The sequence below is a fragment of the Bos javanicus genome, chromosome X (assembly GCF_032452875.1).
Source record: "Bos javanicus breed banteng chromosome X, ARS-OSU_banteng_1.0, whole genome shotgun sequence".
Classification (NCBI taxonomy): Eukaryota; Metazoa; Chordata; class Mammalia; order Artiodactyla; family Bovidae; genus Bos; species Bos javanicus.
The window spans coordinates 87,068,972-87,096,142 of NC_083897.1; the positions used below are offsets into that span (position 1 = coordinate 87,068,972).

A 27,171-nucleotide genomic window follows, 5' to 3' on the forward strand; every position below is an offset into this window, starting at 1 on the left:
AAAGCTGCCAGATGAAATCTAGCCCCCTCAATTCTTTCCACTAACCTCTTCTAGGAGAAGAGAACTAAAATAAATTCTGTTTAACAAGAACTGCTTATAAAGACTAGTGTTAGTCCGCTCAGTTGTGACCAACTCTTTACAATCCCATGAATCGTAGCCCGCCAGGCTCCTCTGTCCATGGAATTCTCTAGGCAAGAATACTGGAGGAGGTTGCTGTGCCATCCTCCAGGGGATCTTCCTGACCCAGTGATTAAACCCTGGTCTTCTGCATTGCAGGCAGACTCTTTACCGTCTGAGCCACCAGGAAAGCTCACTTATAAATACTAGATTTGGACTATTTTCATTCAAGTCCTGGCAATGTAAGAGGAATTCATCTATTTAGCCTGTGCCCACATGGCCAGGCCAGAATTCAAACAGTGGAGCACAAAACATTGGAAAACACTGATAAATTCACAAAATTAGGCCCATCTTAACCTCATCTCAAACTTGCTTGACATTTATGCTTGGGGGAACTTGAGAGTGATTCTAGATGCACATGATCCAGTAGAACTTTTTGCAATGATGGTGGTCTTCTAGATATACACTGTCCAATATGGAGGCCACTGGCCACATGTGGCCATTGTGCAGTTGAAATGTGACCAATAGGACTGAGGAACTGCATTTTAACTTTTATTTCATGTTAATTAATTACAATTTAAATTCAAACAGACACATGTGGTGAGTGGCTAAAACTGCAAGGAGATCCAACCAGTCCATTCTGAAGGAAATCAGCCCTGGGATTTCTTTGGAGGGAATGATGCTAAAGCTGAAACTCCAGTACTTTGGCCACCTCATGCAAAGAGTTGACTCATTGGAAAAGACTCTGATGCTGGGAGGGATTGGGGGCAAGAGGAGAAGGGGATGACAGAGGATGAGATGGCTGGATGGCATCACTGACTCGATGGACGTGAGTCTGAGTGAACTCCGGGAGTTGGTGATGGACAGGGAGGCCTGGCGTGCTGCGATTCATGGGGTCGCAAAGAGTCGGACATGACTGAGTGACTGAACTGAACTGAATAAGTACTGGGTTGGCCAAAAATTTTGCTTGCATTTTGAAAAACCTGAACAAACTTTTTGGCCAATCCAATACTAATTCTGGCCCTGTCTCTCTAGCATCACTGTTTTCTCTACAGAAAAAATGACAACTGTCTGTTACCTTCTGCCACCTCAGTGATAAAACCTGAGATTCTTGCTAGGATCCTGCAGAGACACAACTCTGTAGTCCCACATATATTAAATAAAAATTTGTTTGAACTGATTACTCAGACATTGGAGAGATATCTCACTTCACCAGCATAGAAAAGAACACTGATACTCTCTGAAAGTTCTTCTCTATAGATAATCATCAAAAACATGAAAAGAACAACAGGATTAGAAAATTTCCAGTTTTTCACTCACAGGGTAATAACTGCTTCAAGCAAAGGTCATCAGAGTATAATTTTACCAATGGGTAAAAGGCTGATGGGACTCTGACTATTCATATGATGTTAAAGGCTTTCTTTAAAAAAAATATTTATTTGGCTGCATCAGGTCTTAGTGGTGGCCTGCGGGCTTCTCTAGTTGTTGTGTACTGGGCTGTAGAGCACACTGCTTCAGTTGCTCTGGGGCATGTGGGATCTTAGTTCCCCGACCAAGAATCAAACCCATGTCCCCTGCATTGCAAGACAGATTCTTTATCTCTGGGCCACCAGGGAAATCCCTACAGGTTACTTGTTTAGTTACAAAGGGAAAACAGTGCTTTTATAAGCGGCAAGACCTGGGGTCTAAAGTGGTCAAATTTAACATCACTAATAATGAGGGACAGCTGGACAAGACACACAACCTGATATGATGCAACAAGAAATGCATAACTTCCTTTTACATTATTTTTGGCCAAAAATCAAATGATTCTCTATCTCTAGTCAAGAGGAAAACAAATCCGAAAATTCCAGATTGTAGAGCAGCAGTGGCCACAGGACTGGAAAAGGTCAGTTTTCATTCCAATCCCAAAGAAAGGCAATGCCAAAGAAAGCTCAAACTACCACACAATTGCATTCATTTCACACACTAGTAAAGTGATGCTTAAAATTCTCCAAGCAAGGCTTCAGCAATACGTGAACCATGAACTTCCAGATGTTCAAGCTGGTTTTAGAAAAGGCAGAGGAACCAGAGATCAAATTGCCAACATCTGCTGGATCATGGGAAAAACAAGAGAGTTCCAGAAAAACATCTATTTCTGCTTTATTGACTATGCCAAAGCCTTTGACCGCATGGATCACAATAAACTATGGAAAATTCTGAAAGAGATGGGAATACCAGACCACCTGATCTCTTGAGAAACCTGTATGCAGGGCAGGAAGCAACAGTTAGAACTGGACATGGAACAACAGACTGGTTCCAAATAGGAAAAGGAGTACGTCAAGGCTATATATTGTCACACTGCTTATGTAACTTATATGCAGAGTACATCATGAGAAACGCTGGGCTGGAGGAAGCACATGCTGCAATCAAGATTGTAGGGAGAAATATCAATAACCTTAGATATGCAGATGACACCACCCTTACGGCAGAAAGTGAAGGACCTCTTGATGAAAGTCAAAGAGGAGAGTGAAAAAGTTGGCTTAAAGCTCAATATTCAGAAAACTAAGATCATGGCATCTGGTCCCATCACTTCATGGGAAATAGATGGGGAAACAGTGGAAACAGTGGCTGACTTTATTTTTCTGGGCTCCAAAATCACTGCAGATGGTGATTACAGCCATGAAATGAAAAGATGCTACTCCTTGGAAGAAAAGTTATGACCAACCTAGACAGCATATTAAAAAGCAGAGACATTACTTTGCCAACAAAGGTCCGTCTAGTCAAGGCTATGGTTTTTCCAGTGTCATGTATGGATGTGAGAGTTGGACTATAAAGAAAGCTGAGCACCAAAGAATTGATGCTTTTGAACTGTGATGTTGGAGAAGACTCTTGAGAGTCCCTTGGATTGCAAGGAGATCCAACCAGTCCATCCTAAAGGAGATCAGTCCTGGGTGTTCATTGGAAGGACTGATGTTGAAGCTGAAACTCCAATACTTTGGCCACCTGATGCGAGGAGCTGACTCATTGGAAAAGACCCTGATGCTGGGAAAGATTGAGGGCAGGAGGAGAAGGGGACGACAGAGGATAAGATGGTTGGATGGCATCACCAACATGGACATGGGTTTGGGTAGACTCCGGGAGTTGGTGATGGACAGGGAGGCCTGGTGTGCTGCGGTTCATGGGGTCGCAAAGAGTCAGACACAACTGAGTGACTGAACTGAACTGAACTGAATGCAAGACAATTATCCTAGAAAACCTTAAAAAATAAAAAAATAAAAAAAAACCTCAATGTCATAAGCGATCAAAAGGAAGAGTGTAGGATTATCCTCAATTAAAGGACTAAAGAGATGACAACCAAGTCAGTCAGAGGAATAGGGCAGAGAGCCACCATGGGCCTGAATTTTTTTAAAAAAGAAAACAAAAAAAGAGATGACAGCCAAAGGAAACTTTGATTGGATCCTGGATCCTACATGTGTGTATAAAATTTGTGTTACTAAAAGTATTGTGATCATGAGAAGATTAGGTTCCTAAGGGATACATGCCGAAGTATTTTAGGGGCAGAAAGTCATGATGTCTATAATGTACTCTGAAGCACTCTGAAATGGCTGAGAGAAAGAAAAAGAAGAAAATGACAGAATGTTAACAATTGGTGTATTCAGGTTAGAACTTGGATATTCAGTGCTTTTTTGCAGATTTAAAATTTTCCACAATTTAAAACAAACATTTAATTATATCTTTAGTGAAAACGTTTCACAAATATTGATACATGAGTACTATTTCTGTCTCTCTGATTTAATCTAACTTACTAATAATGATGATTCAGGATCTCATATTAGTCCAGGGTCTAAAAACAACAAATTGTAAAGATTCATGGACATAAGGTGCTAAAATAGGTAAATAGGTAGATACAGAGTCTAGCAATTACATGTTTTTTCCCCCAGATAAATCCTCCAATCTTTTGTTGAGCTTCTTCTTCTCTTAAAAATGAAGGGCAGGAGAAAAAGTCTATGTTACTGAAACATGTGGTTAATCTTCAGATCTGGTTGTGCATGTCCCCTGGAAACCTACAATTCTGAGCAGAGTCCTACCCAGCACCCCCATTTCCTGTTCTTTTCTCCCTCTGCTGTGGAAGCTCTGATCCTTGCTGTAGCCACTTGCTACCAACTACCTGCCTGAGATGCAGCCCTACTCCTGACCACACAGAGCCTCCAAAGACTCCCCAGGGCCATCCTATAGACAGAGAAATGCCGGAGGGCCCATTGGAGGGTCTCAGAGGTCCCTGCTACTGATTTAAGTGCTGAACAGGAGAAAGGTTTACTACTGGGTTTTAAATGCCAGAAGAAAACAGACCAGGAGCCTTGTGACACAGATGGGGTTCTGCTCTTTCACCATTCAAGGCTGTTTACTTCAGGATAATTGAATGATTACTTTTCTGGCAGGGTTGAGGGACCCTTGGACCAATCCCCCAGGATGATACTAGATCCCTACAAAGGGCCTCACCCTTGGGACAGGGCGTGTGGTGGTGTGCTGAGTAGCAAGAAAGATCAGGTACATTATTTAAAGTATAATGCCTCAGAAGACTTGGGGTTCTCTAACTTTCTGAAATTCCTAGTTTCAGGCAACTGTCCACAATATACATTTCCCTCCTTACCTATTATAATGCTTTTGATTTAGGCCACTGTATAAATCTAAAACTTTTGTGCTGGTTTATTACATCATATTTTAGCAGTCCCCTGATACATCAGGGTTGAGTTCATCTGACGACATACAATAGTCTTTCTTTCCAGAATGAACTGAATTATCCTTATTTTCATTAAGAATGAGATAAATGTGGTAATCCCATACCAAATGAGAAAAAAAGCAATCACACTGATGTGCTCATTCCAGAATGAATAGATATAGAATATGAATAATTTCCCTTTTGATATATGTATATTCTGATTAACCACCACATAAAATGCCACAAAATCTCAGAAATTTTAGAAGCATTCTATTTTAATCAATAGATGGGTTTTTTAAAATTTGAATGGCTGAGGTCCTAAATAAATTTGGGGAATATGAGACATATGCATTCATATCAAATCTTAAACAATTGATCAGAATCTGAACTCTCTCATGTTCCAAGTGTAATAACATACTTTGCTGGAAGGGCCTTCCTCCTTGAAGGTTGGATATTTCAAAGAAAAGGGTTTCCTCTGAAACTTAACTGGTACCTACAGTCAGGTCTCTAATATGAACATCTTTGTGTGTGTATTTTAGGAAAAAAAATGTGAATCCAGAGATCTTAAATGCTTCAATTAATTGTATACATGTCATTAACAGTTTACATCTGGGGCCTGGCAATGTCCCAAAATTCATGCCCCATGACAGGTACTGTTGCTTTCACCACTGTCCTCAGAGAGTAAAACACTTTCACAAGAAGAACAGACTTCAAGGCTATTTTGCATTTGCTTTATCTACCAGCACCCAGAATCAGATCAGGAAGAAAGAATGCCAGTAAAAGGTCCATAAGGGAAGAAGAAATATTAAAGTCTTTACTCTGATTGCCCAATATCACCACCCTTAAGCATAATCTGTCATAAATTTGGTCACTGAGAAACAAATTGCATTAGAAAAGTCTTTCATGATCTTCTGTTTTTTTTTTTTTTTAATCTGTTTTTGTATCTTCTGATTCACCATGGTTAGGTAGAATTTAAAAATCTATACTTCAAAACTAAAATGGCATCAGTGCTTATTAATTAAGCTGATGTAAACCATATCCAAATCATGGCTGAAATACAAAATTCGAGTACTCTTTATGACTTAAAAGGCTTATTTACTAGATCACAAGCAGGATTTTGTGGGGAAAATGTTTGTGGCTCTGAAAATGGGCTACTCTTAACACAAAGCTCAGCTGTCAAGCAGCTACTCATCAACTCTGGCTTTGGTGCTGACAAAAACTGTCCAAAATGGGGAGGAAGGGGACAGACTTTCAGGAACACCAACACATCAATCAACTCAGAGAAGGGTAGAACAACCAGACTTGACCAGACCCTCTTGCCCCTTAAGGGGCAAGGGACTGGTGCCCACAGGAAGAAAGAAAGAGACCAATAGCATAAAGAGAAACATCTCAGGTTAGAGAGAGGGGGAAAAAAAGCCAGGCCTGGTTAATTTGCTTCTGAGGATGCCCTTGTGTCACCTGAAGTACTGCCAGCGGTGTTCGTTCTGGTCCTCTTCGGAGGGCTCCTCGATGCCAACTCTGGGCAGCAGAAGAAGGGAACATGAGTGTGACAGGGACCACAGGGGAGCCAGGGGCTCTGGGCACGTGACCTGGACCACATCCATCAAAGACCAGGGCATCTCACTTTACACATAAATTTGTACCCTCTCATAAATTGTCCCCATTCTCTGAAACCCAGAGAGGGTGCCAAATTTATGTAGAAAGAAACAATGTTAGAAGCCAGGTCAAATGAGGATTGATTAGGAATGAAGCCTCTCAAAATACAATGAAATCAGGGGAAAAAACACAACTCATAGAAAATGACTTCAAACTACTTTTCACAAATTTATCTGTTTCACAATGCAAGACACATCCATACAAAAACTAGAAAAGAGAAAGCTATTGACATATATTTGAAGTGTTTATACACACTTTTACACATATTTGACAGGAAGAGCAAAGAACACAAAATTACTGAAAACAGCAACAACGGAAAACAAAATGGCCTTCTTTCCTACAAGTAATCACATTATTCATGGGTTCAACCTAAAGGTCAAGAACCCAACTTCTGCTATTTTCTTTATCTTATGGCCTCAAGAGTTGACACAGTCCATTTTCACCTCCCTCAATAATTACTGGGTTACTCAGAATACATTAGAATTTTACTATAATTCTAATGAGCAGAATTTCACAATCTCAGTACTACTGACATTTTGGGCCCTGGCTTTTACCTGCAAGATACCACCAGTAGCACCTTCCTCCAGTTGAAGCAACCAGAAATGTCTCCAGACATTGCCAAATGTCCCCTGAGAGGGCAAAAATGCCCGAAGGTGAGAACCTCTGCACTAAATCTTGCATTCTCAATGGGGGGTGATACAGCCTCCAGGGGCATGAAAATCTGTCATTTAGGGACAAAAATTTTTTTAGATATTATAGTGGTTTATAGCCCTCTAAAGTTCCATAGTACATAAACAGATATATAGATCTGTTGTAGTAAAAAAAAAAAAATCAAAAAAAAAATCAATGGAAGAGACAGATTAAAAGAACATCTTTAAAGGCTCCTCAGAGGAACAGTGATGAAAAAAAAGGTTGAGAGACACTGTGCTAGACAGTGCCCAAATTCTCATGCTACTAATATACACTGAAATATACAAGTGAGAACATGATGCTTCTTAAGGTGGTACTTTTAATTAGGCACATGTTGGGAATGTGACTTAAATCAGACTTTATATATTACTGTAGTATCAAAAAGCTATAACAAATTTCAGAAAAGCAAGCTGGATTCCATTAATGCAAAATGCACTAGTAATAGTACTAGCAGTAGTTCTAATGCTATGATTACTAATGATAATATTATAGCTAAAATATACTAAACGTTTTCCATATGCCAGATGGTACATTTAATGGGAGAACTCTTTATCACATTTATTTAGTGTCGCATTTAATGTTCACACCATTGTTATCCCCATTACCTGGTGAGGAAACTGAGAGTCAGAGAGGTTACGAAGTTGCCCAAGGTCACAAAGGTAGAAAACGGTGGAACCAAGATTGCAACTGAGGCTGTTAGACCCAGAGCCACAGTGCTACAACTTACAGGCTATTGCCTTTGACTATAAGGTGGCATCTTTAAATTCTTTTAAAATATCCAGTTGCAAAGGATATTACATAAAGAGCTCAGAGCTTCTCCTTGCCTTTATTCCTTAAATTATCTTACACAGAGCTTTATCTTAAACTCTCAGTGTGACAGGATTATACCTAGCAGAGTGTCCCTACCTGTCCCTGAGTGACTGTATTGCTGCACTCTGGGGTATGAAGGTTTTCCTGTTCCTTTGGCTGCCTGGGTGTATGTCACTGATTCCCCTATCACCACCACCCCTTCATGGGCATGTCACTTGAAGCTGGGCCTTCCAAGAGGATGGCCACCACGTCACCAAAATGTGCTCAGGACATATACAAGGCTCATCTGCTGAGTCTGCTCATCTGATGGTTTTTTGAAGTTGCCAAAATTACACCTTTGTGAATAACAACACTTGCTCAAGAGACTAAAAAAAATATTACACAGTTTATTGCTCAGTTGTGTCCGACTCTTTGCAACCCCATGGACTGTACCCACCAGGCTCCTCTTTTCATAGGATTTTCCAGGCAAGAATACTGGAGTGGGTTGCCATTTCCTCCTTTAGGGGATCTTCCCAATCCAGGGATCAAGCCTGAGTTTCCTGTGTCTCCTGCATTTCAGTCAGAATCTTTACAGCTGAGCCATTGGGGAAGCCCCCATGTAGTAGTTTACTACCAGAAAGCAATTTGGGAATTTTGTCATCAAGTTTTAAAATAGCAAATACATGCTCAATATCGCTAATTATTAGAAAAGTGCAAATCAAAACTACAATGAAGTATCACCTCACATTGGTCAGAATGGCCATCATTAAAAAGTCTACAAACAATGAATGCTAGAGAGGGTGTGGAGAAAAGGGAACTCTCCTACAGCGTGGTGGCTCAGAGGGTAAAAAGCCTCTGCCTGCAATGCGGGAGACCTGGGTTCGATCCCTGGGTTGGGAAGATCCCCTGGAGAAGGGCATGGCAACCCTCTCCAGTACTCTTGCCTGGAAAATCCCATGGACAGAGAAGGCTCCTAGGCTACAGTCCATAGGGTCGCAAAGAGTCGGACACAACTGAGCAACTTCACTTTCTTTTCCTACAGTGTTGGTGGGAATATTAATTGGTGCAGCCACTATGGAAAACAGTATAGAGGTTCCTTAAAAGCTAAAAATAGAACTACCATATAATCCAGCAATCCCACTCTTGGGCATATATTCAGAGAAAACTCTAATTAGAAAAGATACATGCACCGCAGTGTTCACACAGCACTATTTACAAGAGCCAAGACAAGGAAGCAACCTAAATGTCCATCAACAGAGGAATGGATAAAGAAGATGTCTCTCTCGCTCTCTCATGCACACACACATCAAAATATTACTCAGCCATAAAAAAGAATGAAAAATGCCATTTGCAGCAACATGGATGGACACAGAGATTATCATATTAAGAGAAGTAAGTCAGACAAATATCATATAATACCACTTATATGTAGAATTTCAAAAAATGATATAAGTGAACTTATTTACAGAACAGAAACAGAATCACAGACATAGAAAACAAACTTATGGTTACCAAAGGGGACAGTGGGGATGGGAGGATAGGAGTTTAGGATTAACCTACACACTACTATATATAAAATAGATAAACAACAAGGTCCTACTGAATAGTACAGGGAACTATATTCAGTATCTTATAATAAACTATAATGTAAAAGAACTTGAAAAGTCTGTGTGTGTTTATGTATGTATCTGAATCACTTTGCTGTACAACTGAAACTAACACATCATAGAGTAACTATATTTCAATTTTTAAAAATGGTTTAAAATAATAATAAAATAAAATAACAATCATAAAATTCTAATTTAAAAACACAAGTTGGATTTCTGGAAGGCAGTGACCTGGTTCTGGATTTGTGGATATATTCATTTTATATTATACACAGACTACAAATTCAGTTCAGTTCAGTTCACTCAGTCGTGTCTGACTCTTTGCAACCCCATGAATCACAGCACGCCAGGCCTCCCTGTCCATCACCATCTCCCAGAGTTCACTCAAACTCACGTCCATCAAGTCAGTGATGCCATCCAGCCATTTCATCCTCTGTCGTACCTTTCTTCTCCTGCTCCCAATCCCTCCCAGCATCAGAGACTTTTCCAATGAGTCAACTCTTCGCATGAGGTGGCCAAAGTATTGGAGTTTCAGCTTTAGCATCATTCCTTCCAAAGAACACCCAGGACTGATCTCCTTCAGAATGGACTGGTTGGATCTCCTTGCAGTCCAAGGGACTCTCAAGAGTCTTCTTCAACACCACTGTTCAAAAGCATCAATTCTTTGGTGCTCAGCTTTCTTTATAGTCCAACTCTCACATCCACACATGACCACTGGAAAAACCATAGCCTTGACTAGACGGACCTTTGTTGGCAAAGTAATGTCTCTGCTTTTGAATATGCTGTCTAGGTTAGTCATAACTTTCCTTACAAAGAGTAAGCGTCTTTTAATTTCATGGCTGCAATCACCATCTGCAGTGATTTTGGAGCCCCAAAAATAAAGTCTGACACTGTTTCCACTGTTCCCCCATCTATTTCCCATGAAGTGATGGGACCAGATGCCATGATCTTCGTTTTCTGAATGTTGAGCTTTAAGCCAACTTTTTCACACTCCTCTTTGACTTTCATCAAGAGGCTTTTTAGTTCCTGTTCACTTTCTGCCATAACGGTGGTGTCATCTGCATATCTGAGGTTATTGATATTTCTCCTGGCAATCTTGATTCCAGCTTGTGTTTCTTCCTGCCCAGTGTTTCTCATGATGTACTCTGCATATAAGTTAAATGAGCAGGGTGACAATATACAGCCTTGATGTACTCCTTTTCCTATTTGGAACCAGTCTGTTGTTCCATGTCCAGTTCTAACTGTTGCTTCCTGACCTGCATACAGATTTCTCAAGAGGCAGGTCAGGTGGTCTGGTATTCCCATCTCTTTCAGAATTTTCCACAGTTTATTGTGATCCACACAGTCAAAGGCTTTGGCAGTCAATAAAGCAGAAATAGATGTTTTTCTGGAACTCTCTTGCTTTTTCAATGATCCAGCAGATGTTGGCAATTTGATCTCTGGTTCCTCTGCCTTTTCTAAAACCAGCTTGAACATGTGGAAGTTCACGGTTCACATATTGCTGAAGCCTGGCTTGGAGAATTTTGAGCATTACATTACTAGCGTGTGAGATGAGTGCAATTGTGCGGCAGTTTGAGCATTCTTTGGCATTGCCTTTCTTTGGGATTGGAATGAAAACTGACCTTTTCCAGTCCTGTGGCCACTGCTGAGTTTTCCAAATTTGTTGGCACATTGAATGCAGCACTTTCACAGCATCATCTTTCAGGATTTGAAATAGCTCCACTGGAATTCCATCACCTCCACTAGCTTTGTTAAAAGTCATTGTTAACTCCATGTCCTACCCTGGGCTTCTGGACTTCTGAGAACCCACTAAGTACCTTATCAGGACCTCTGTCAACAGCCTGGGGAAGTAAGAAACAACTTGCTATTGATCTCACTGAGGTCATAGAGCTCAAAACACCACCCTGAACTTCAGGGGATTTCTGAATTATTTTAGAAATAGAACCTGTTTCACATAAATGATTCGTGGTCATTAACACCATAAGCCACAAGCCAGAAAAACCAATCAGTCTCATTACCTTATTCCTGGGGGACTTTGTTTTGATGTAATCACTGCAAATGTCAGTTTCTGTCTCCTACATAATCACTATTTATATACATCTGGAAAAATGTAATGAACTGACACCATATGTATTTTTTACCCATGGTACAATTTGCTTCATTACACTATCCAGGTAGCGTTGGATAGAAAGAAGGAACTAATAAAGATAGAAGCAGAAATCAATGAAATTGAAAACAGAAAAACAATACAGAAAATCAATGAAGTAAAAAGCTAGTTCTTTAAAAGAATCATTAAAATTGACAAAACCCTAACAAGACTGAAAGATACAAAGAGAGAAGATATGAATTACCAATATCATGAATGAAACACGGGATATCACTATAGATCTCACAGACACCAAAACAACAATATGGTTAGACTATGAACAACACAAACATGACAATTAGATGAGATGGACCAATTTCACAAACTATCACAACTCACCAATATGAAATAGATAATCTTAATATCCCTATAGCTATTAAAGATATTGGCTTCATAATTTATGTAACAAAACTCCTGGAAAAGAAGACTAAAGGACCAGATGGTTTCACCAGAGAATTTCATAAAACTTTCAAGAAGAATTATTAATAACAACGATTCTACACAACCTATTCCAGAAAACAGAGGACTCAGAAAATTGCCCCAACTCATTTTGTGAGGTGAGATTACCCTGGTACCAAATCAGCTAAAGGCAATACGAGAAAAGAAAACTGCAGACCAGTATCCCTCAAGAACACAGACACAAAAATCCCTAACAAAATATTAGCTTGTAAAATTCAGAAATATGTAAAACATTTATACAAGCAAGACTAGTTTTAAAGAAGCAATGCTGGTTCAATATTTTAAAATTAATCAATGTAATCTACCATATTAACAGGCTAAACAACAACAAAATATAATGATATGAACTAGTACAGAAAAAGCATTTGATAAAATTCAACATCTGTTCATTATAAAACCCTCAGAAAACTAACATTCTGTAGGAACGTCCTCACGTTGATGATAAACATCTGTGAAAACTCTATAGACTTAACATCACACTTATTGGTGAAAGACTGAATGCTTTCCCCTTAAAATTGGGAACAAAGCAAGGATGTCTGCTCATGTCACTCTTGTTTAACACAGTTCTGATGGCTCTAGTCAGAGCAACAAGTCAAGAAAAGGAAATAAAAGGGACACTGGTTGCAAAGGAAAAGATAAAACCGTCTCGGTTTGCAAACTACCTTCCTAGAACTAATATGTGAATTTGGCAAGGTGGCAGGATATAAGATCAACACACAAAAACCAACTATATTTCTATATCTTGGCAATAAACACATGGAAACTGAAATCGAAGATAGAATAACATTTAAAATAGCTCAAAAAGAAGAAGAAATACTTAGAAGTAAATCTAACAAAATGTGCACAGACTGTATAATGAAAACTATAAAATATTGATAAAAGAAATCAAAGAAGATCAAATAAACAGAGAAACATGCCATGTTTGTGGATTGGAAGACTCAACAAGGTAAAGATGTCAATTCTCCTCAAACTGATAAATCAGGTTTAACACAATTTCTTTGAAAACCCCAGCACAATTTTTTTTAGGAAAAAAATATATATGGAAAGGAAATAGAATAGCTATGAGAATTTTGAAAAAGAAGGATAAAGTGGGAAGACCCACTCTACCTCATGCTCAAGTTGAACATATAATCATAGTTATCAAAACAGTATGGTTCTGGTGGAGGTACACACATATAAATCAACAGAGCAAATAGAAACAGACTCTCATGCATACCACCAACTGATTTCTGGCAAAGGAGCAAAAACAATTCGATGGAGTAAGGATAGTCTTTCTAACAAATTATGCTGGAACAACTGGATGAAAGTGAAAGAAAAAGTTCAGTCATGTCTGACTCTTTGCAACCCCATGAACTATACAGTCCATGGAATTCTCCAGGCCAGAATACTGGAGTGGGTAGCCGTTCCCTTCTCCAGGGGACCTTCCTGACCCAGGGATTGAACCCAGGTCTCTCACACTGCAGGCGAATTCTTTACCAGCTCAGCCACCAGGGAAGCCCGGAACAACTGGATAGCTACAGACAAAATAAAACTTCAACCTGAACCTCATGTCTAATATTAAAAATTAAGTCAAAATGGATCACAGATTTAAATGTAAAGCATAAAACTAAAAAGTCTTTTTGAAGCTAACATAGAAGAAGATCTTTGGGACTAGTGCTTGATGAAGAGTTCTCAGGCATTAACACCAAGAGCATGATGCATTTTAAAAAAGATAACTTACATCTCATCAAAATTAAAAGTTTTGCTCTAAGACAGACTCTATTAAAAGGATTAAAAGACAAGCTACAGAGTAGAACATATTCACAAAACACATATCTGAAAACAGACTAGTTTCTAGAGCAAATGCAAAACTCAATAAAAAACAAACAACACAACTAGAAGATAGACAAAAAACTTGAACAGATATTTCACCATAGATATTCAACATCATTAGCCATGAGAAATGCAAATTAAGACAACAATGAGGTATCCCCACATACCTATTAGAGCAGGTAAAATAAAAAGTATCAATACCAAATGCTGGCAAGGATGTGGAAAAATTGGATGTTTCACATACACAGTCATTTTGTGACCTTTTATCATGTAGGAGCTGTTATTTTTAAGTGCTAATTTATATATCACTGTAATATTTTCACAACAATCCAATTATTATATGTGTACATATACAGCTTGTGTGCCTCAGGGAAAGAGGGCCATGCTCTCAGCTCTGGGCAGGACTATTTCAATGGCCCACTTTTTGAAGTGGGTTTGAGAATGGGCAAAATGTCAAAAGTCAACTCTCTACTCTCAATGGATAATTATTTGGTCCTATATATAATGATAGGTGGGGTCATCACAAAAGGAACTTATGAAATAGCCTGAAAAACATGATTTAACCTGGCTCTGAGCATCTAGGGCATCTACTGGGTGACAAGGTAAACTGGAGCAGGAAGTAATCACAGAGAGGTCACCAAATGCAGATTCTCAACTGTGTGCAGGGTAAACCATTTTTTGCTCTTATTTTGCTACACAGAACAGAGATGGTACCATCTTATATCTCAAGTTTAAAGCCAAAAATTTGTATGTTTTCTTCTTCAGATTTCTATTTCCATAGATGAACTATTTTCCTTCATGTGACTCTTGAGATTCATACCAAGAAACTGAAATTCTAATCATCCCAGATTTTCCAACACAAAAACAGTCACTAACACAGCAAGCCTTTTGGGCAGTATAGTACAGTAGTGAAGAGCAGGCCAGGGTTCAAATCCCAGCTTGTTCACTTACAGCTTTGTGACCTTGGGCAAGTTACTGCTCTATGTCTCAGTTTCCTCAGCTCTAAAATGAACATAATAGTATTAGCTCCCTTATAGGAATGCTATGCGGAATTTCTTAATGTAAGTGTTGGCATCTCAAAAAACAGCTGCAGCACAAGTTTTAGCTATTAGAAGACTCTTACTGATAAGTCCACCCAGGTTCTACAGACCCACCCAGATCTGAGGCTAGGACATGGTAGCTCAGAAATGGTGCAGCCAGCACCAACTCCTGGTGACAACCAATGGTGGCCATGCCCAGCAACCCCTGCCTCCCATCAATATAAAAGTTCCAGAGGGGAAAGACTATTCTCTCAAACCCGTTTTCTCCCTGACCCCAAGGATCACTGCAAGATCCTTGTTGGTTCTTTCCTCTCCAAACTAGATGTGCTCCGCAATTGTCAGCTCCACACAAACCAGCAGCCAGCAGAGAAAGGAAAAAAAGAAAAAAACATTGCCATCTTGTGGATTTTTAGAGAATTCTTCATACCTATGTGCCACCAGAGTCTTCTCATCCCCAGCATGTTTACCCTCTGCAGATCTGAAACTGAGGCAGGTGGTGAGAGCACCTCCAATGATGTAGAAAGCACACTCAGAGCTAAAGGGACCTGGAGAAAAGCTGACAGCACACTTTCGTTTAACGTGAAGACATATGGAGGCCCAAAGGCATGAGGAGCTTGTCTTAAACCAGGGCCAGAGTTAGGGTATGGGTCTCTCAACCCATTTCAATGTCCTCTTTACTGTAAGATGCTGGACCAGCTCACAAGCACAGCTTGGAATTCAAATGCTCTTAAAAAAAACTTAAACTTGGGTCAGTGCTCCTCCATCCTGACACAGCTAACAAAACCACAGGCAGGGGATGTCCATGAGGCTGCAAGAAATGAGGGTGATGCAGAAAATGTCACCTCTTCTGTGCATGCAAGCAAGAAGCGCAGCATAGTTTCCTCCTAAAACAAAACTCTAATTGCTTCTCCTTACTTCCAGCTGATGAGCTTATTTTTCAAGTCTGTAGATTTGATTTCAGAGGAGTATGAAATGCCAGACACTGTCAGCAGCTATGTCTATTCCCCGTCCTGTAGCTTTAAGACTTTTTGAATTCTTGCCTTAATGTCTCAGCATTACCAAGGTCCAGGTTGTTTCTTACTCTGCTTTTGTACCCACAAACATTTTAATGATTTTTTTTCGTAGAAAATGCAATACTCTGAATTTTTATTAATTTTTTAAAAATTTTAATCCTTCCCCAAACAAAACAAAAAAAAAATATTAAAGGCTTTCATGCGCTAAGCTGTATGTAGCAGCCTCTGCGTGGGAATAGTGACATAGTTAGACACAAAACTGGCCTTGTTTCAAACCAACCTTATATTAAGCCATGACAACATGGGCGTCGTGCCTCCACCAATGATCCAGACAGTGAAGAAGACGATGAGGAGAGTGGTCGTGAACATCATCTGGCGTGCGTAGGATGCCGTGTCTCGGATGGCCAGTGCAAATGCCATCGCTCCCCTGAGGCCTGTGGGGACCAAAGAGGAAGCTCTCTTGTCCTAAGGATAAATAACAATGTGTCCCCAGACCTACTGCTTAGCCACACAGGTCTAATAAATTGTATCTGCTTATGCTTCAAGAGTCAAGTTGTTTTCTATAGAAAGAACCTTAAAGGAATTTAAACGATTTCCTCCTATTTGAAGTTTTCTTTTGCAAAATGCCCAAAGGCAATAAGAAAAACACCGCCCTGTTTTGTACAGCACATTGTGAGAATCCCATGTGAATACCCCATAGTTTTGGATCTAATTTGGTGTGTGGCTAAATTAACAACTTTTCTGGATCTGCTGAGAGTACCTGTGAAGCTTATCCCATACCCGTGGAATCACACTGATGCTAGTATTTGGCAATCAGCAAGAAACTCAAGCACCAATGTCCACTCATCAGAAAATAGAAACATACAACTGCCCATCAAACCAAATGTGCATATGGCCTTGTTGCTGTTTTGTTGCTCAGTCATGTCTGACACTTTGTGACCCCATGAACTATAGCCTGCCAGGCTCCTCTGTCCATGGGATTTCCCAAGCAAGAATATGGATTGGGTTGCCATTTCCTTCTCCAGGAACCCATCTCCTGCATTGGCAGGCAGGTTCTTTACCACTGAGCCACCAGGGAAGCCCCTTAGAATAATAACACTCTTTCATTACTGAAAGAATTCTCCTGCTAGTAACATGAAATAAAAAGAAATATAAATAATAATATAAGCTTTCCAAGTCTGTGATTCAAGCACTACCCAAGTGCTATATAGTCATTATAAACTTAAGATACAGGCTAGGTATGAATATGTGAAATGTACAAAACAGCAGTTACTTAGCAAAGCCAGGCAGAGAAGTAACAATATAACCTGATCTATATCAGGAGATGAAGACTTCTTCTATAAAGGGTCAGATACTAAATATTTTAAGCTTCGTGGGCCAAGAGGAAAAATCAATGATATTAGGTATGTACATAAAAGAGAAAAAAAAAATTTTCCATGAAATTTTATTGATAAAAATCAAAAGTATAATAAGTATAATATATAAGTACCCTATTATAAGAGCTTCCCTAGTAGCTCAGCTGGTAAAGAATCCACCTGCAATGCAGGAGACCCCAGTTCAATTCCTGGGCTGGGAACATCCACTGGAGAAGGGATAGGCTACCCATTCCAGTATTCTTGGGCTTCCCTGGTGGCTCAGATGGTAAAGAACCCACTTGCAATGTGGGAGACCTGGATTCGAACCCTCAGTTGGGAAGATCCCCTGGAGGAGGGCATGGAAACACACTCCAGTATTCTTGCCTGGAGAATCCCCATGGATAGAGGAGCTTGGCGGGCTATAGTCCATGGAGTCACAAAGAGTCAGACATGACTGAGCAACTAAGCACAGTACACAGCATAAATGCCTATTCACCATGGTTAAGACTGCCTGTATAGTATGAGAATGAAAAGTTATACTCACTATATTTATTTGTATATATTTCCACTTTTCCCAACAATTTCATGATTTCATTCATCTGAGAACCTCACTGCAATTCACTGGAGCAACTCAATAAAAGTTATATTAAAAAACAGAGCAAGGTTGATGTTCTCTATTAATTTGTCTTATTGAAATACTGACACACATCTAGATCATCCTACAGCCAGCTATGACATCACTTAATATTTCAACCTTTAAATGGATGCTGTCTCAAAGAAGAAAACCTGAGGGTCTGAGAGTGATAAAGTGTGCTCCATTTTCCTTTATTAGGTAAATAATGTAGGCAATATGGAAGTGGAACCTCAGGTATTTCTTTCATAGCCTTGAGGAAAATAATTTTGAAGTTTTGATAGCAGATATCTTTAAACAGTACTGTGTATCTCTCAGTCTTTTAACACAGAAGATGATGAACACACTTTATCTAGGTGACCAAGTTATCTCCAATTCATCTTCTTCTTTTCCACTGGCATTTTTCTCATATGTATGGAGGCTCTGCTCTGTCTTGCCTTCCTGAGAAGCCTCTAATGTTTCCCAGATGCTCTTGAATAAAAGCGCAACTCTTTGGCATGGCACTAGGGCTTCTCTGTGGTCTAGACTCCAGCAATGATTCTCAAAGTGTGGTCCTCAAACCACCATCAGCAGCAGCAACAGATGAGAAAACATTACAGCTGCAAATTATTGGGGCCCACTCCATTCCCTCAGAATCACTCTCTGGTGGTAGGGCCCAAAAATCAGCTTTAACCAGCCGAATAGGTGATTCACATGCAACTTGAAGGTTTGCACCAATTCACATGAAATTTCCCTTTCCAACCTCACCCGCATTCTGCATTAGCCTGTGTGTCTCATGTTTAAACCAGACCATTCAGTTCAGTTCAGTCGCTCAGTCGTGTCCGACTCTTTGCGACCCCGTGAATCGCAGCACGCCAGGCCTCCCTGTCCATCACCAACTCCCGGAGTTCATCCAGACTCATGTCCATCGTGTCAGTGATGCCATCCAGCCATTTCATCCTCTGTCGTCCCCTTCTCCTCCTGCCCCCAATCCCTCCCAGCATCAGAGTCTTTTCCAATGAGTCAACTCTTCGCATGAGGTGGCCAAAGTACTGGAGTGTCAGCTTTAGCATCATTCCCTCCAAAGAAATCCCAGGGCTGATCTCCTTCAGAATGGACTGGTTGGATCTCCTTGCAGTCCAAGGGACTCTCAAGAGTCTTCTCCAACACCACAGTTCAAAAGCATCAGTTCTTCGGTGCTCAGCCTTCTTCACGGTCCAACTCTCACAACCACACATGACCACAAGAAAAACGACAGCCTTGACTACATGGACCTTTGTTGGCAAAGTAATGTCTCTGCTTTTGAATATGCTATCCAGGTTGGTCATAACTTTGCTTTCAAGAAGTAGGCATCTTTTAATTTCATGGCTGCAGTCACCATCTGCAGTGATTTTGGAGCCCAAAAAAATAAAGTCTGACACTGTTTCCCCATCTATTTCCCATGAAGTGATGGGACTGGATGCCATGATCTTTGTTTTCTGAATGTTGAGCTTTAAGCCAACTTTTTCACTCTCCACTTTCACTTTCATCAAGAGGCTTTTTAGTTTCTCTTCACTTTCTGCCATAAGGGTGGTGTCATCTGCATATCTGAGGTTATTGATATTTCTCCCAGCAATCTTGATTCCAGCTTGTGCTTCTTCCAGTCCAGCGTTTCTCACGATGTACTCTGTATATAAGTTAAATAAGCAGGGTGACAATATACAGCCTTGACCTACTCCTTTTCCTATTTGGAACCAGTCTGTTGTTCCATGTCCAGTTTGAACTGTTGCTTCCTGACCTACATACAAATTTCTCAAGAGGCAAGTCAGGTGGTCTGGTATTCCCATCTCTTTCAGAATTTTCCACAGTTTATTGTGATGCACACAGTCAAAGACTTTGGCATAGCCAATAAAGCAGAAATAAATGTTTTTCTGGAACTCTCTTGCTTTTTTGATGATCCAGTGGATGTTGGCAATTTGATCTCTGGTTCCTCTGCCTTTTCTAAAACCAGCTTGAACATCAGGAATTTCACGGTTCAAGTATTGCTGAAGCCTGGCTTGGAGAATTTTGACCATCACTTTACTAGTGTGTGAGATGAGTGCAATTGTGCAGTAGTTTGAGCATTCTTTGGCATTGCCTTTCTTTGGGATTGGAATGAAAACTGACCTTTTCCAGTCCTGTGGCCACTGCTGAGTTTTCCAAATTTGCTGGCATATTGAGTGCAGCACTTTCACAGCATCAACTTTCAGGATTTGAAATAGCTCAACTGGAATTCCATCATCTCCACTAGCTTTGTTCGTAGTGATGCTTTCTAAGGCCCACTTGACTTCACATTCCAGGATGTCTGGCTCTAGGTCAGTGATCACACCATCGTGATTATCTGGGTTGTGAAGATCTTTTTGTACAGTTCTTCTGTGTATTCTTGCCATCTCTTCTTAATATCTTCTGCTTCTGTTAGGTCCATACCATTTCTGTCCTTTATTGAGCCCATCTTTGCATGAAATGTTCGCTTGGTATCTCTAATTTTCTTGAAGAGATCTCTAGTCTTTCCCATTCTGTTGTCTTCCTCTATTTCTTTGCATTGATCGCTGAAGAAGGCCTTCAAGGCCACACACAGCAATGCTTTCCTGCCCTTCTGACCTTCTGCCTCCTGAAATGCCACTGAATCCAAGCCCAGTTGGAAGGCTACCCCGTGGACGAAGATGGCCCTGGGCCCTGATTTTCTCCACATTTATGTCACATCTCTTTTGTGCAATTCACCACCCTCTCTTGGGAGAAAGTTAGCTTTTATATTGTGTCTCCCCTCAGTGGACTGTGAGCTCCCTGAAGGAGGCTGGTTTCTATATCCTCCACAACCTAGAAGCATGGCTTTTATGAAGAGAATGCCCAACAAATGTGTGTCAGAGTGAAAGGAAATCTTTAGGGCTGGCTGTGTACTTAAATGGAGATGCAAGGGAGTAGTAGACAACACCATTGCTTTGCTGAGCAGTGCCTAATGATATGATTTTAGTATGATTCTCTGAGGCCTCCAAGAACTACTGTGTGGCAGTAAAGGGCTGCCACTTGCTGTCCCTCTTGTACATCCCCTCCCCCTTCCCAGACAGAGGTACCTCGAAGGGTCACAGTGGCCTTTTACCCCACTATCTTCTCCCTCTGCTCTGCAGGGATGCTCTTACTTGAGTCTTGTCTATAAAATCGGATGTTTTCCACTCTCACTGAACCATCTGTTCATGCCAATTGTTCTCTCCTTTCTTTTCCTTCACATATTTATTGTCCTTTATCCCTTCAGTGGCTTCTCCACTTTTCTCGGCTTTATAGTGAACAGGGGGCATCTGGGAGACAGTGTAAGTCAAGGAGAACTATCATGGCTCTTATCTTCCAGTTTGGGATTCATCTTGCTAATGTGGGTGTATTTTATTTCTTAGAAAGTTAGAGCTAGGAGGGATCTCAATTGATTATTTCAATTTCATTATGAGAGGACACTGAAGCTCGGAGGTGTCAAATAATTTGGCCTGTACTCTTCATCATTAAAGACTTATTTTCCTTCTAATTATAGGTCTGAAGCCCTTCTGGAAGATTAAGGGTTATGAACACCTACTAGAAAACAATCAAGTACTCTAAATACATATATATCTCCAGGTATATATCTCCTTGGGTGGTAGAGATAAACATGCAAATATTTTAGAGGAAAACGTTCACATGTGGTAGTATGGTTTACAAAATCAGTATCAGCTCTATTTAACATGTCTGTCTGTCTGTCTACTCAGCACTTCAGGGGATCCCAAAGAACCAGAAACTTGAATTTCTGTCTTTTTATGAACCTTATTGATTGCATTTTAATCATACTTACACTGCCTGCTTAATAAAACTCACTTTATTGACTTTTTTTTTTTACCTGAAAACATCATCATGTGTTGAAAATTCCAGCCAATCTTGTGCCTTCTGCCCAAGTTGAGGAAGAAGGAAAGTGGGTAGATGTGGGCGGCTCTGCCCAAGAAGATGGCAACCTGACCACCAGGTGGAGGTTAAGGGCTCAACATGTTCCCCAAATGGCATTTTCACACAACCTCTGATTGGGCAGAGAATTTCAGGAACACCATGACACCTTGTTATGATCAGGAGAGTTGCACAGAGAAGGCAGGCTGTCTCATTTGCCTCTAAACAAGTCAGCAGCAAGTGGGATTCGACTGGCCAATTTTCCCAACCTCCAGCTCACAGAGATAATTTCTGGCCTGTTAAACACACTGTTGTAACTTTTTGATCTGATTAAACTGATACTGACCAAGTCTCTGATCTATCTAAAAAAAATGAGTTCAGAGAGAAGCTAAGGTACCATGGCTGGGGTGCAGAGTTAAGAGAAGTAAAGAGTGTGTTTGGACTCTACTGGGAGGAACAAAAAAATCATAAGAAGAAAAAAATTACTAACCTGAGTCAAACTATAAACAGACGGTTTGCTGGGTAAGGTTGTAAGCTTTGGTAAACATTCAGGGTGTGTATGCCCAGGAAGAGCCTACAAGTAAGAGGTGGGGAAGCTTACAGTATTTATACAATGAAGAAACATTCATATTCCTCACAAGGATCAGCCTGGGGAGAGTTCTCTGCCAAAGTGGCTAACATGTCTTTGGGGAGGTAAGAGATGGAGGAAAGGCAGAGTGTGGAAGAGGAACTCACTGTGCAAACCAAAGAATTCAAGGAAACTGGTCATTCGTCACTTGCTGAGTTTAGAACAGAGCCCAACAGAGAGAGGCACACTGCCCTGCTCACAGCAGGAAACCACTGTGCAAGCCAGAGGAACAGGGAGCTTCTGTTTCAGCAGAGCAACCACCAGCTGCCGGAGCTGCAGCTGTTTCAGACAGAAGCGAGGGTGGGACTCTCTTCTGCCTTCCCTAGGATATAATTCGAACTTCTCCTCTGCTTCTTTTCTCTCTCTCTCTCCTTTTTTTCCTTTTTGCTACTGTTGTGTTTGTTTTGTTTTTAACAGGAGAGAAGAGGAGTCCTCAAGTGGAAGTGGCCTTCAGGATTCACAGAGGCCCTGGCTCCCCCCTGAAAAAGGCCCCCCACCATAAACAAGGGCAGCATTTTCACTATGTCTCACAGGATGCCATGCTAAGAATACAAATCACAGCGACATGCAAGGTCTTTCTTAAGAATAAAAACACTGATCTGCCAGATCTTTAGCTCTTTGTCTGGTGAGTGTGTAAACCTAGGAAATGAGCCCAGTTGAAGTAGATAATACTCTTAACAGGCAGGAGTCTGGCATGGCATGAGGCCACTGTCTCTCTCTCTAGCCACTTGGTAAGTATCAGTTATTCCTCCACAATAAGTGAAAAGCTCAGAAGAGAAAAAACACTCCTCTTTGGGGGACCAGCATCCCAAGATCTAAGGATATCCATGAGGCCTCAGAAAAGGCAAAAGGGAATAGGCAGCAATAGTGGCCTCCTGCTCTGGGTTTGGAGCTGAATTGCTATAGTTTCAAAGCCCAGAAGAGTTCACTTTAATGAAAACAATAGGGTCTGAGGCCAAGAGAGCAAAGCCCTCATCTATCAATGCACTGCTGGGCATTCATGTATCTCCTCACTTCAGAGGAGCCAACCCCCAAACTGTCTCTCTTCCAAAATACTGCTGTCACAATGGGACTAAATCAAGGAACCGAGCATTTCTCCATTTTATCTTCTGTTCCTCTCCATTTCCTTTTTTGAAAAAAGAAAAAAAAAAAAGGGGGCGGGGGGTCTTTTCCACCATGGGGAGGCGTGGGTGAAAGCACACACACCATGTGCAGGCTGCCTGTACCCACGTGCAGTTGAGAGCAAGGGTCACAGAAGCTTGACCTCTTGGATTGGAATTCATGTGCCAATGAGAAAAAAACAATTTGGGGGACAGATACGGGTTGCCGATTTTTAGATCTGTTAGGAAGGATGCTTTACAAAACAAACTACCACCTGCCAACCACCTGCGTAACAGAAAGGCCATCTGACACAGAAAATGAAGAAAGGGTATCTAGAAACAACATCGCGAATATTCATTGGAAGGACTGATGCTGAAGCTGAAGCTCCAATACTTTGGCCACTTGATGTGAAGAGCCAGCTCACTGGGAAAAAAACAAAAACAAAAACAAAAAACCCTGATGCTGGGAAAGATTGAGGGCAACAGGAGAAGAGGGCGACAGAGGATGAGATGGTTGGATGGCATCACCAACTCAACGGACATGAGTTTAAGCAAACTCCAGGAGATGGTGAAGGACAAAGAAGCCTGGCATGCTGCAATCCATGGGGTCACAAAGAGTAGGACACGACTTAGTCACTAAACAACAACATCAACACAGAAAACTCAGAAAGGGCAACTAGAATCAACATCAGTCCTTGAAATCAAATACTTTTAGCTTTATACATTTACCACTTATGCCTTCTCATCATAAAAACACCATGAACCAGTGCTGGTTCAGTCACCTCCCCGCCAAACCAGAGATTATCGTTGTTATGGCTTCCCTGGAAGTGGTCATCTCTCTGTGTAGAAAATGGTGGAATCAGAAAAGGATACAAAAGCTCCAATGATGAAAACAGGGCTGAAAACGTGCTTCTGGAATGTAAACAGTGCCAGGCCCATGTAGGAGAAGATGAAGTTCTCTGCCAGGAAGTGTAATACCTCAAAGAGCTGCACGGAAAGGGAAAAGCAAACCATAAACCCCGTGGGTCCGCTCCCTCATATTCCAGATCACTGGTGAAGACGCACGGCTCTCCCTCACCTGCTTCGTTCGGCTTCTGGATTCCACTGACAGATTGTTGTAGGTGTAATGAGCTTGTGTGATTCCACAGAAAAGGACGGCTACCACACCTGGCAAGAGAATTCAAGAAAAATCCATAGGGGGCAAGGAAAGAAGCTGGAAACAATCTCTCCCTAAACAAAAAGTTAAGGTAGGAAAGCCCAGTTTATCCCACTTCCTGAAAGTTTTGGAAAGTTGCCTATTACTGAAAGTGCCTCCACCCCCACTTCTCATATCAACCTTTGCCTTCTCCCAACTCTGCTCTCCTTCAAAGCCAAGGCCCTCAATTTTCCCCCTTGTTCCAGTTTTAAGGGTTTTCTCTCCCCTCTTCTAAACTCCTACTGAATTGACCATCTGGATGTGGCATTTAGCATTCACTCCCTCATAGAGACTGTGAAATGTGTACTGGTCACACACTTCTGTCATATTCCTCTCTATTTGCTGAATGAATGAATTTAATTTCAAACCAATGATTTGTATTTTTGCATGGTCCAGGGATTCAGACAAAAAGGATCCAGAGTACTAGTCCATTTATCCCAGCCCTAAAAAATCAAGACTTCTGGTTAATAGTGATTATTTTGTTGTTCAAGACAATTAACACACCTGTAAATATACAGGACTTTGCCTATATATTTACAGATGGTTGTCAAGTTTTAAAGGAAGTAGGTTACATAAAGATACATTACAGTATTTAGAAAAGATGATGAAAAGCACTTCCTAATTACCTGGGTCACAGAGAGCAACTGTACTTGAGTTTTCTAACAGAACAAATCCAATGATTAACTTTTTTTTAATGAGAGAATGCGAAGAAGTAACACCACACAATCACCCACACTAATAATCTATGAATCTAGCACCATAAAAACACAGTCTTGAAAAGCGGTGATTAAACAGATCAGACACAAAACAAGGAAAACTTGTGCTCACACTCATCTGAGTAGATGCAAAATGATCTTTAAAAGGATATATATTTTGCTTGTTATCACTACTGTCTGTAAAGTAACGTAGCAATTCAGGGGAGGATACAAACAAGGTGGGCTTCCCTTGTGGCTCAGCTGGTAAAGAATCTGCCTGAAATGTGGGTAGACATGTGTTTGATCCCTGGATTGGTAAGATGCCCTGGAGCAGGGAAAGGCTACCCACTCCAGTATGCTGGCCTGGAGAATTCCATAGACTGAATACTCCATGGGTTTGCAAAGAGTTGGACACGACTGAGCAACTTTCATTTTCACTTTACAAACAAGGTATTAATGTATTCAGTAACTTTTGCAGCTGCTGCTGCTGCTGCTAAGTCACTTCAGTCGTGTCCGACTCTGTGCGACGCCATAGACGGCAGCCCACCAGGCTCCCCCATCCCTGGGATTCTCCAGGCAAGAACACTGGAGTGGGTTGCCATTTCCTTCTCCAATGCAGGAAAGTGAAAAGTGAAAGTGAAGTTGCTCAGTAGTGTCCGATTCTTAGCGACCCCGTGGACTGCAGCCCACCAGGCTCCTCCATCCATGGGATTTCCCAGGCAAGAGTACTGGAGTGGGGTGCCAGTGCATTCTCCGAACTTTTGCAGCTAGGCATCCACTTATGGTCAGAATGAGTACTCAAAGATCTAACTGAGTTTGAAACAATAAAGCTTCAAAATTTTATATATTTTTTAAAATACATAGCTTTGGGGGAAACTAAACTATTTCTAAGGCAGCACACAGGGCTCATTCGGCAATCCTGCATAGGGACATTCTGTGAGTGGTTTATCAACTCCAGGCCACAGCTATTAAGAATTTTGCCCTCCCCTCAAGCTCCCATAGCTCCAGCCACAATGAGGGTAAGGGCGACCCAAGGGCAAAGGAAACCCACCTGTGAACCCACAAGCTTCTGCCAAGAGGAACGTGCTCCACGACATCAAAAAGAAGAGTGCAGTCTCCAGCAGGGGAAAGCAGTGCAGCTTGGTGAACTTGGTCACGTCAGCTCCTGTCAAGGAACTGTCTCCAGTAACAAACATCACAGTCACTGAGAATCATTCTCTGTTAGCCCAGGACCCCTCCCCGAAAGGCTACTCTTTCCCTTCAACTCTTCCTTTGGGGCCCCAAAGCTGCTGCATGGTTTTGAATATAAAGAAAATGAAGCTTCTCCAGTAGAATGGAGGTTTCTGAGCACTGGGAGTCAGGGGATAGGGAGGACAGTATTCAACAGGCACACAGTTTCTGTTGCAGATGATGAGAAATGTTCTGGAAATGGTGGCAATGGTCACACAACACCAGTGGATGCACCTAATGCCACTGAATTATATATTTTAAATGGTTAAAGTGGCAAACTTTATGTTAGGCATATTTTACCACAATTAAAAAATAATAATAATGTAATATACCAAAAACCAATGAATTGTACACTTCAAATGGGTGAACTATACAGCATGTGGATTTCCTCTCAATAAAGCTGTTTTTTTTT

The 27,171-nt window shown here is 41.0% G+C and overlaps 2 protein-coding genes across 6 annotated transcripts in view; one reads left to right on the top strand and one right to left on the bottom strand.

Moving 5' to 3' along the window:
- Positions 1-23,152, top strand: part of CHST7 (carbohydrate sulfotransferase 7) — a 78,663-nt gene extending 55,511 nt beyond the window's left edge. The window contains exon 2 of the mRNA XM_061409875.1: positions 22,957-23,152. The gene's annotated coding sequence lies outside the window, so the exon portion shown is untranslated. The remainder of the gene's footprint in view (positions 1-22,956) is intronic.
- Positions 1-27,171, bottom strand: part of SLC9A7 (solute carrier family 9 member A7) — a 185,961-nt gene that overhangs the window by 27,967 nt on the left and 130,823 nt on the right. The window contains exons 7-13 of one of the 5 annotated variants that reach the window (XM_061409869.1): positions 26,581-26,705; positions 24,718-24,806; positions 24,513-24,626; positions 21,871-21,982; positions 16,312-16,465; positions 15,446-15,574; positions 6,278-6,337 (exon numbers count right to left, since the gene is read on the bottom strand). In XM_061409869.1, coding sequence (XP_061265853.1) covers positions 6,278-6,337; positions 15,446-15,574; positions 16,312-16,465; positions 21,871-21,982; positions 24,513-24,626; positions 24,718-24,806; positions 26,581-26,705 — 783 coding nt within the window. The remainder of the gene's footprint in view (positions 1-6,277; positions 6,338-15,445; positions 15,575-16,311; positions 16,466-21,870; positions 21,983-24,512; positions 24,627-24,717; positions 24,807-26,580; positions 26,706-27,171) is intronic. The other 4 variants (XM_061409872.1, XM_061409870.1, XM_061409873.1 and 1 more) reach the window with 4 other exon arrangements.